This window comes from Cupressus sempervirens, chromosome 3 (assembly GCF_028749045.1).
Source record: "Cupressus sempervirens isolate cs-2001-9-10 chromosome 3, ASM2874904v1, whole genome shotgun sequence".
Classification (NCBI taxonomy): Eukaryota; Viridiplantae; Streptophyta; class Pinopsida; order Cupressales; family Cupressaceae; genus Cupressus; species Cupressus sempervirens.
This window is the reverse complement of record NC_143120.1, coordinates 1,104,735,611-1,104,747,243: the sequence shown is the minus strand read 5'-3', so window position 1 is coordinate 1,104,747,243 and position 11,633 is coordinate 1,104,735,611. Positions and strand designations below refer to the sequence as shown.

Genomic DNA, 11,633 nt, shown 5'->3' with positions numbered 1-11,633 from the left:
TTGCTTCTCCATTGTGATTAATCCACAAATAACACTTTCTTTTAATCAACCTAGCATTTTTACCACATTTCACAATCACAGTGACAATTTTAAATTTCCTCATCTATTCCTTTAAGAATTCAAATTTAAGATTATTGGTCATGATCACCATCTCAACAACATCACACCAAACTCTATGACCTTTTCTCTATATTGATGAAATAGATAATTTTAATTCCAACAATCTCATTCTTCTCTTAATGTAGCAATAGACAACATACCAACAACCAACTTTCTTTCTTTTGAGTTCAAAAAACAAAACAATCCATTCCATTGTCCATCTTGGTTTTCCAAAAACGTAGAGGTTTCTTTGATGCTCTTCAATCATATTATAACCTGCAGTTAAAAAAAAAATCACACAAAAGAAATCTGCCATAGCCCAAGAGTCAACCTGGCTCTGATACCATGTTAAAAACTGAAATATAAAATAGCACACTATTGAGTCACAGAGTTGAATATGTAGAAGAATAGAATAGAGAAACAAAGCTAATTTTATTGATAAATTTCTGTGACTGCTATTGAAATGGTTGTGATTAGGATCTTTTTATAGATGCCTTTACATTTTTCTAGAATCAACTTTTACCAGGCACTTTTTATTCTCTTTTAGGCAGCAACTTCAAAAAACAAAACAATCCATTCCACTGTCCATCTTGGTTTTCCAAAAACCTAGAGGTTTCTTTGATGCTCTTCAATCAGATTATAACCTGCAATGAAAAAAAAAATTCACAAAAAAGAAATCTGCCATAGCCCAAGAGTCAACCTGGGTCTGATACCATGTTAAAAACTGAAATATAAAATAGCGCACTATTGAGTCACAGAGCTGAATATGAAGAAGAATAGAATAGAGAAACAATACTAATTTTACTGATAAATTTCTGTAACTGTTATTGAAATCGTTGTGATTAGGATCTTTTTATAGATGCCTTTACATTTTTCTAGAATCAACTTACAATCTTTGACTTGTACCACAGAATGACAGAAATGAAACTAATCTTAACAACCTTGACTTATGTGAATGGTAGATCTATTTTAAGTGTGACAAATAATTTAACTGTATGCATTTTTATAGAAAATGTGAGTGAGATGTGGAGTTAAGGGCAGTCAAACTGCACACGTAGAATGAGTTCTTCCAACACACCTTCTAGTGCTACTTGACCTATTTAACATTTTACGGAAATCAGTATGATGAAAGAATTACCAAAAAAATCTCAAGGTTGCATACAAAATATTTTGTGTGGAAGAGTTTTATGCGTTAAACAGTTAAAACTTGAAACCGTAAATAAACACCCAAATGGCCTTGTATAGCGGTTTACCCAGGTTTTGGCAGAGACGGCCTCTGTTTTTGAATGCTGGCTTCCATGAGCAGAGACGCGGGAACATGATCTTGTGGATCTCAGAAAGTATAAGTTATACAGACAGTGGGATTAGGTTAACAACACTAGGGATACAAGTATTCGTTAAAGGTTGGGCGTTTTGGATAGACATTTCTCTTTTCCCCTTTCCAGGTAAAAAGGTTCCGAAATGTCTGTTTATTTTACACTAGACGTTTCTTTTCTGTCAACGGTCGATTTCTATATGCACAAACTGAATTAAAATGCAAAGCGGGGTACCTACTCAACAATATACAGGACTCCTAGTCATTAAGGTGTTTTTCTTAAAATCGGAAACTGTATTCAGAGATGGGGTGGACTGCTTCGTATCCCTGTTCATCACAGTCCCCATCTTTATATGTAAAGCAAGCTCCATATGATGTTAATACATGACATCGTTAGTGTTGTTATGAGTGACCGCCTGTGCCCCTGCCTGTGCCAGTGCCCTGCTTAACCCTGAAATCCTTCCCTTACCAGTGACTCCAGATCCGTACTGATTCGTCTGCTGAAGATTAAACCAGGCGTTCCATGACTCCAATTGGGTACTGGTGCGCTTGTAGGAGGACAGCCACTTGGCTTCCAGATAACGTTTTTTCCTCCACGGCGGCAGATGCAATCCCCTCGCTTTCAGCGACCTCCTCGCCGCGTCGCACATAATCCAGATGATGTCACGCATCTTATCCGCGCTCCCCACCACCAATTCAGGAAGCGCCTCCGCCAGAGCTGCGTATTCTGCCGTTGGCCGAGCGATCTCAAATTGCGCCCTGAAATCGATGTCCACCAACACCCGATCACTTTTACCCCTCGCACCAACATTCACCACGTCAATGAACTCGTAATCACCTTCAGAGATCATGAAGAACACGTTAAGATCAGAATCACAAGGTACTGGACTAGATTTCAGACTTCAAAAAACCTGCAGAGGGACTAACCTAACCTAACCTAATCTAACCTGCGGGGTATCCGTTCGTTTGCTCCCAACGGGTTTTGCAGATTCCTGCATTGTACCGTGCGCATTGTAGATTCTTCACTACGAATCGTCGCAGATCGGCGCTGTTGTTTCTGTTGGGGGCAGAAGGGCCTATCATCCGCATGGCTTCCCTCGCGTCTATAAGAAGCTTCACCTCCAGTTGTGTTCTACAGGAGCACACGCCCTGCACCACTTGCATAATATATAAATTAGGGCAAACATAGTAGAAAATAGATTAGGGTTTCTCTACGAAGAAGAACAGATTAGGGTTTTTCTGGAATTGGAAGTTAGTTACCTGTAGAATGCGGCGCAGCTGATCTTCCGGGAATAGAAGAGGGTGTTGAGGAGGGGAGCGCTCTGTGTCACTTTCGCAATCATCTATGTCCCATTCTTTTTCCCTGTCTTGTTGTTCAACATCATCATCATCGTCTTCCTCTTGAAGAAAGCACAAGTCGGTGAGAGAGGAAGCGGAGGTTCCATTGTTGCGAGTATTTGCGGTTGCAGTTGTAGTTGCAGGCGAAGGATCCATTGTTGGAGCAACATCATTGCGATTGTGAATAGGAAATATGAATGTGGGTGCTACCTTTCATTCATATAATTTGGTTTCACACTGAAAAGGCGATGGAGATCTCGATAATCGTGTCTGCCAAATTCATTATGTTTTCGCGATCGATTAAGGAAGAGCGGAGTCAGACTTCTTTTACCGCATGGGAATCAGGATATCCATGGCATATGCGGGCATGGAAGAGTATTTGAATGTGGACGAGGATGCCACCCTGGCCTTGGGGACTTTTAATGACATCAGTAGCTTATAATGACATCATTGCGCCTAATTTGGCCTTGTGCTTTGCCCATCTGAAAGGTGGCATGTTTGTTTCCAACATTAAAGAAACCCATAGTAATTCACGTGAAGATCAGTGCGAAAGCCAGCGTTTCAGTGGAGTAGAGCATTATTACATGGAGACTACGTCTCCGACAGCGTGCACACAACACGGCGGTTAGGTTAATCAGCTCACAAAATTTGACGGCTCATTGGCTATTCGCACGGGACGCTGTCTACAGCGTATTTGCACTCGATTTGACCAATTATATCATTTTAATAGTTAACTTCAAAATTACAATATTAACTATTTCGTAACTTTTAATTTATTTAATAAATATATAACCGTGCATTTTGGTTGCTGCATAGCCACCTCTCATGGGCTATGCTTTTTTGATTTCGACATGAAATAAAGTATTTGAAACTAGGGCATAGCCCTAAAACAAAAACAAAAATAAAAATCACTAAGTTGATATCTTAGTATCAATAAAGGATGGTGAATTTGGATCATCCTTCTTCTCTTATATTCAGTAAGATCCAATTTAGATTTGAAAAGGGACAGCCCATCTTCAGTATTTTCTTCTTCTTCATTGTCTTTTCTGGATGAAGAAATGTTGGAGGAATGCTATAAGAGACACTTGGAAGAGGTTGGTCACCTATTATCTCCCATAGAACCTAGCCAACTCGAGCCATCAAGAGAGGATACAATTGCACTAGTAGATGGCTACCTAGAAGAAGAGCCACCACAAGGTGGCGAGGTTGAGCGATGATGTGGGACATTCCTTCCTCCACTAAACTACTGACGAGGAGACTAGGAATGCAGCATATGGGAATGAAAGGCAAAAGATCTATAACTATGACATCAACCACAAGGTGGAGCACAAATGTCAAAAATACAAATATCCAACAAAACTTTAGCAACCATACAAGGTGCATTGCTTAGTGTTGAACTCTTGCAAGTGGGCAACTTCAAGAATCACTTTGTTAGCTTGTACTTAATGGATATCATCAAATTATTAAGTATACAATCTTTAGCATATATTAAAACATTAACGTCAAGACAACAATGAGAAAATAAAATAACATTTATGTCCCATTTACTAATGGAAAAGCACACCATATTTGTATGAAATTATAAAGAATATGGAAAAGCTCTCGATAATATCATTTGGTAGGACAATGGATCTTATTAGAAGGGTAAGAAAATATCATTAATCCATACCCACAATCGTTGGTCTCTCAAATAGCACTAGAAGAAACATGTGAATGAGTTAGATTGTTTATGAAAAGGGAAAAGACGGTATGGAACCCCTAGATGTTGGAGATGAGAGCCAAAGAGTAAGCACTAAAAATAATAAACCATGAAAAATAAACAACTTTGGGTTCTTCTTGGTAGTAGACCGAAAAGTAAGAAGCCTTCTCCATCATGCGACTTGAGAAGACTACAAATACCATTGCCTATTCAAGATAGGAATCATATACGAAAGTGAGAAAAAGATAATGATAATCTAACATATCTTTGTAATTGGAAACTCGAATGAGTAAACCATCACCAGTCACTCCACCATGGTTAGAAATCTAATTTTATGTCAAATATGAAATATCATACAAGGATGATATCCACTTGATTGAAAAAGTTGTGGTCCTCATGGTTAAGGTGAAACTTGGTCTTTAAGTCTTCCCAAGTGCAAAGGCTCATGCTTGACAAAAAGAAAATGTCCCAAGGAGTATGAATGCCACACTTGTGGAAGTGAAGAGAAAAACTTTAAGGGCCTAATCCCTTATGCTTGAATAAGATGTGAAAAAAAACTATTATACTAATCAAAGGAGAGGCCATCACAACATCCTACTGTATTTGAGAGGAGACATGAGTTAGATCTTGTTTAGGTTTGGCTCAGTTTTACCTCTTCTGTTCTCAAGTTCAGAACACACCCTATATTAGTTTTAGAAATAAAACATAATTCATTGCAAATCTACCATAGGGAGCTATACTTATTAATTTAGGGAAAAGCTAGTCTATCCATAAGTGGCTTTTCAACTTTTTGTAATTAGATATTGTTCATAATTTGGGCATTCAAGATTCATAATTTAAAAAGAACAAATCTGTTTATAGTTGTTGCCCCACTTTTCACCTTGTAACCATTTTGCAAAAGTGGAAAATTTAGTGTCTTAGTTAAGCCTAGGTAAGTCTATCTCTAGTTTTAATTCCCCTTAGGTGAAAAGAGTCTCCATCAAATTTTCCATCTTTCCCTTATCCCACATTTCATGGTTGGGTGGTTTTCCTTGATGTTGTGAGTTTATGGGTAGTTTAGTACCTAATTCGATGGGGATTCTTGCAACTTGCAAAGGTCATTCACAAAGCTAGGCTTGTTTGTGGCTTATCATGTTTTCAATGAAAGAAGGAAGCTTGCGTAAAATCAAGCATCTCCTTCTCCTCGATGGGTTTTCAACCCATGAAGGTGATTTTTTGTGAAGAGCAATAAATGATGTTTACGTACCTATGTAAGAAGATGATGAGCTTTCTTATGGAAAATCTCTATTTTCACTACAATACTCTACCTTGGAAACACTCAAGATTCATCATGGTGCTCAGAATCACCTTAGGTGGAAAACTCAAAACTGACTTCTCCTCGACGGACTTTTGACCCATGAAGTCCGTTTTCCACCAAAGGCAATTGTAAAGGAAAGAAATGAGAAAGTGGGCCCCATCTCAACTTTCACTGTCCTTTCATAAAATTTTGAACCCAAAGTGAATATTAACTCAAAGAATAAAGTTTAAAGGAAAGCTTGGGAGAAAAAATGAGAATCCTCTTCTCCTTAGCGGGTTTTCAACCCATGAGGATGATTTTCTGCATTCAAGAGAAAATCAACTTTGTAAGTGGATTGGGCCCACAAATTACACACAAAAAATCTTAAGGTGATAATGGAAACAATCCAACCATTGTGGGAAAGGTATATTGAGTAGAATTCAATTAGGTGGATATTTCATTATGTGGTACTATATTCATAATTCTCCAAAACTTAATGGGAAACGGAAAAGTAAGTATGAAAGAAAGAAAAGTTACCGTTGGGCCAATGGAAATAGTGAAAAGACACTGAAATATCCATTAGAGCTCCCACATTTACTATTTCAATGTATTTATCCTTTAATTCATTCATGTGGTGCAAATCCTAAAGATTAATGAATGAATTAAGGCTCCTATATAGATGGAAACATAACAGTTATTCAAACTACCACTTTTTCTTGAACTTTTATCCTGTTAAAGTGCACAACACTTTCAAATTGTCTTTATTTGTGAATTTAATATCTTGTTCTTCATCTACATTCAAAATTTAAATTTACTTCATTCTTAGATAGAATGGAAACTAGATTTGTGGGGTTTGATTGGCTAAATGGGATCAAGTCCACATTGCATAATTTCACAGTTACTTCACTTCATTTTTATGATATGCAAGATTTCCAAAGGAGGCTGAAGTTAGAGCTGATTCATCCCATAACTAAGAAGCTCCAATAAAGTGGACTAGTAGAGGTAGTTGGCTTCCCAGTGGCAGTCCAAGCTCCAAAATTGATTTATGAATGCATAAATCACTACAATCCAGATACTAGACAGATTGTGTTACATTATCATACAATATTAATATCTATTGATAGACAAACTATGGTGAATTGCCTCCAAGTTCCAGAATGGGAGGAGTTTTCAAACTTAATAATAGGAGGAGCAATCTTTGAGTTCTCCACAAATAAGATGGTGTGGAGGAATGAAATTATGCAATCCTAGTTTAAAAAGCCATAGAGTGCCAAGAGTAAGGTCCCCAAAATTCTATTTGGTACTAATCTCAAACCTAAGATTGTAGACATTCTAGTTCTCCTACATAGACTGAAAGGTGAGGTAGAAGCTTTAAATTTTGTTGAACAATATTTCTTTCGAGTACAAGTTATTTGTTCAAATATGCAATGTATTCATTGGGCCCATGAGGTAAATGAAATCTTTCTAGGGCTCTCAGGGCTACAAAGTTCTACAACACTTTCCATATGTCTTCCTTTCTGATTTATATGCTAGCATCTCTACAGTTATGGTCGGGCCTTCTAGGAATAGAAAAGTTCCTGACGATGTGAAGTGTTATGAATTCTATCCATATTTGCAATTACAAAATAGTTATGCAGAGTATGTCAAAGTTAATGATGCATTCACAATGAGAATTTGCAGGGAACTCCAAGGATGCCTGAAGAGGAGATTTAGTCCAGAGGTAATGCTAGCAATTAGTTAGTTCGGAAGCTATTTTATTTAGTTCTCATCTTTCTCATATTTGCTTCTTGCAACTTTAAATGGATTCCATTTGAAGTTGCCTAGGTATCTAAGTGACATGATCGTGCTGATAGAGATCGTGAGGTAGGCAATCTAGGTGAACGTGCTAAGAAAAAGCTTGAAGAAGAAGGGATATGAGTTCCCTATGAAAGTAGGAGCTCTTAGTTGTGAGTCTCGATCTGATGCAAAGAATATGGTCAAAGTGTTTGAGATAAAGTACAAATTGGAGATGTATGAGGTCTTGAGACCTATGTTTGATCCAAATGGATATGCTAGGGATGCGTTGCAGATTGGGAGTATGATCAAACACATTACCATGGTTGAAGATTATTGGATGGATCGTAAAGATGAATTTGAAAGTCGAGATCGTGCTTTCACCAGGCTAACAGTGGAGCAAATCAAGACATAATATCAATCTTAATGTTGAAGGATTGGAGGATGATGGGCAATATATGTATAGTAATACATATCTGACTATGTTAAGAAACACTCCTATCAATTTGAAGCTTTATGAAGGTGTTGAAGAAGATTTAGACACTATGATGGCTTGAATCATCAAAAGGATTGGGAAATGGGTCTAATGGATAGCTAAAAGAAGCCAGAGTAAAGGCATAGCCACTCAAGCTTCTCCAATAGCTACAACTCCCTCTTCCTCCTAGAGTGCTACACTAGGTATAACACTAGCTACCACTCAAGGACCAACTCAACTTTGGGAGGAGGTGACCAACCTCCAAACAAGAGCATCCCTATAGCTTAGACTTGTCATGATGGCTCCCTCCCAGTTATTGGAACCCAAACTAGTGTTGAAGAGAAGAAGATAGAAGAAGCAAAGGATAGTTTTATTACCCTAGTCCCATCTCCTCATGTTACACCAGTCCCCTCTACTCATGTAACCCCAATTCCCTCACTTTGTCATAGCCTAGTTCTTCCAATAAGTGCTATACTTCTCAAACCAAGTAGCTGCCCCCTGTAGATAGTAGATTTGGGAGATGGAAAGAGCAGTAGTAGTGAATCTATTAAATCTGATGAGGCAATGAAGAAAACCTCAGAAGTGGAGAAAGGCCAGAGCTCTTCCAAGCTCAATTCTTAGGCCTCGAAGAATCCCTTCTCTTTGACTATAACTCTTGGTATTGAGTACATTGATCATAAGTTGGATACTTCATGATATTACTATGTTTCATTTGGAGTTGGCATGAATTGATTAGTTACAGGTGCTCATGGATACTTAGAGATGGTGGTGATTCTGATTTCTCTTGCATTAGAGAAGTATTTGTTGGAATGGTTGATGGTTTCAATAGGAAGTTTGAGGGGCATTCACCTGATATGGACTTGAGAGGAGATTTTTCTTAGTTGAGTCTTGGTTGGAGACTCGGATATCTTGACAAGAATTCTCATTCCCCACTTTTGGTCTACTAAGTGGTTTTCTACTTGAGATTTATCTCCTTTTTCATATGTGGTTATGTTGGTTGAGTTTGGGAGATGGTTTTATATTGGGCATATTCCTTGGATTAGGAATGGTTTATGAGTTTGATCTTCTCATGAGAGGCTTACATCCATGATTAGTTATATGGTATGGTTTTGTGTTTTTGTGGCTTCTTGGTTGGGGTTTTATGGAGGAGATCATACTTGCACAGTTTACATCTAGAGGTGTGTGTAGAAGGACATGATATAGGTTATGTTTTGCATGGTTTCTCTTTGGTCTTGGTTATCTTCCTATATGTTTGGTTTCACTTACATTGGATTTGAGATTGGTTTGAGATTGTGATCACTAGTTTGTGTCATGTATGTCATGTGAGAGATGGCATGGTTATTTCTTTATCTCTTTCCTATATTGGTTGTGGAGAACTTGGGAGAGCATTGAAGATTTGTTATGAGAGTTGTTCTTGTAGGTTATTGGTTTATGTATTGTGGATGTCCTTGATACTACATGGATTCACTTCTTTGAGATGTTATGAGTGGATTGGTTATAGATTTGACATTATATTTTGTAGTGGGATCTTCTTGGTATATATGTTGTAGGTATTGCTCTTGAGGCTTGTGATTGCAGGTTATAGATTGGATATGTTAATGATGTGAGATTCATTTGGTATACCTTTGGAGGTATGAATAGTTGAATGGGTTTAGCAATTGTTGTGGGTACTATTTTAGCTATGGATATTTTGACAACTATGGATACATGTGATTACCTTTGGATCAATTTTTTTCTACTTGGCATTTTAGTTGGTATAGGATTTTATGATCTTCTAATGTGATAGGTTGGGTGGTTTTCTCTTTGGATGACTCCTATGTATGTCTAGTGGTAGTGGAATAATAGAATATGGCTTCATTCATATTTGAGAGGCTATATACTTTGATTTTATTGTGGCTACCAACATGGAGCACTTTGTCTACTTTGATCCATGATGGTGGATGTCCTAGGATGGATTGTTCCCTTGTTCATTTATGTGGCTATAGATTGACTCTATGCAATGCATACAACAAGTGAGAGATTGTTGAGATAATGTGTGTTGCACACATTGCATAATATTGTTATATTGTATTATTTTATTTTATTATGTAATGTTGTATCTAGGATCACCTAGATGGATGTGCAACATGTAAATATTCCTATAGGATATACTTAATGAGATGTATTTTAATATTGTGATAATATTTCATGTAATTATTTAATATTGGGAAAAAGAACTAAAATTCCAATGTTAAATGTGGGGTCAAGCAGTTAGGCAGCATATGATTTTAACACATGGTTTATGTAATAATACTTGGTGGTTTTGTGGGATTTGCTACTATATAAGCAACCATAAGAATAGTTGTTGTAGGGAGAAGAAAAAAGGGAAAAATCAAGAGTCGAGTAGGACAAGGCTTGATAGGTTAGCCAAGGGAGTATTTGTAAAGGTTGGAAGCATGACATAGGATGTATGGATTCATGGTTGTTCACATGGATTGATTGGTTGTGGCTCTGGCTTTGAAGGCTTCCATGGTTGTATTGCAATCATATTTTTGTTGAATAATATATGGTGATGGATGCTTTTCAAGGCTAGGTTTTCCCCTCAATGAGGGTTTCCCAGGGTATATCTTGTGCCACTTTTTTGTGAGTATGTTGTCTATACTCTTGCATGCGGATTTTAATTACATGTTTATTTCAAATCTATTTTGTGTTATGTGAAATAGTTATATTATTTATTGTAAGTTTTCTCATGCAACATATATATATATATATATATATATATATATATATATATATATATATATATATATATATATATATATATCTCTCTCTCTCTCTCACATGTACACTAGAGCCCATCTCACACCTTCACTTAGCTATCTCTCCTAAAATCATATCTCCTCACACTCATTATCCTTGTGACACTTATTGTGGGACTTGTATTTGAGAAATCACAATATATGTGCTCATCTTTCCATTACATCATAGCCCTCCCCCACAATTTCTCTACTTTGCATCTTGGAAATCCATTTTTTCTACCCCTTTTCTATAAATTGAAGCATCTATCCTTCAAAAACCATCCACCATCTAAGTAGAGTTATTATATTGTTTTGAGAGCCAAAAAACTACCAAAGAACCATTTCTATATTCAAATTTTTATTCATACATCCATCATTAAATACATATTTCAAGTTTAAAGCAACCATTGAGCACACATTCCATCTTGGAAAAATCATTTGTACATTGGAGGCATTTTGGAGGACAAGGTTTTCTTATTCTTCATTTTCATTAGTTTTAAATTTGTAGGTCTTGTCATATTTGATGTTATTGTTTTGATTTTTTGGATGTTTAACTTTGGTTTCCTGTCATTTACATTATGATTTCATAGCATATAGGTTTAAATTTAGATACTTATGAAAAACTCTTCTATCAATGCAATGGTTTGCCAGTAATGACAACCATACTCTAAAAAATCATTAACAATGTCATCTACCAATATTCCTTATTCTACTAATATTCTACCCCTTTCTAATTGATAGAGAAAACAAGTGAAAATGTCAAAACTTTATTTGGTAAATTCACCTTTTTAATCTTATTTATATAGTTCCCCTTTTTTAGAAAAAAGTCCAAATAAAATAATGAAAATTATGTAAAAGGGTGTTTATAAATCATAGTTAAT

General features: G+C 36.6%; 1 protein-coding gene across 1 annotated transcript; it reads right to left on the bottom strand.

Annotated features, from left to right (window-relative positions):
- Window positions 1–1,267: 1,267 nt before the first annotated feature.
- Window positions 1,268–2,908, bottom strand: LOC149570647 (uncharacterized). Its single transcript, XM_089817231.1, has 3 exons — window positions 2,675–2,908; window positions 2,362–2,563; window positions 1,268–2,297 (listed from the first exon to the last, which is right to left on the bottom strand). The coding sequence occupies exons 1-3, from the start codon at window positions 2,906–2,908 to the stop codon at window positions 1,792–1,794; spliced, it is 942 nt and encodes a 313-aa protein (XP_089673357.1). The 3' UTR covers window positions 1,268–1,791.
- Window positions 2,909–11,633: the final 8,725 nt, after the last annotated feature.

What these genes read in the sequence shown, in the direction of transcription:
- LOC149570647 (XM_089817231.1), bottom strand. Translation starts at nt 2,908, where the DNA reads ATGGATCCTTCGCCTGCAACTACAACTGCAACCGCAAATACTCGCAAC. An exon ending in AGCTGCGCCGCATTCTACAG is followed by an intron (nt 2,564 to 2,674) that starts GTAACTAACTTC and finishes CAAGTGGTGCAG; the next exon opens with GGCGTGTGCTCCTGTAGAAC. An exon ending in AACGAACGGATACCCCGCAG is followed by an intron (nt 2,298 to 2,361) that starts GTTAGATTAGGT and finishes AATCTAGTCCAG; the next exon opens with TACCTTGTGATTCTGATCTT.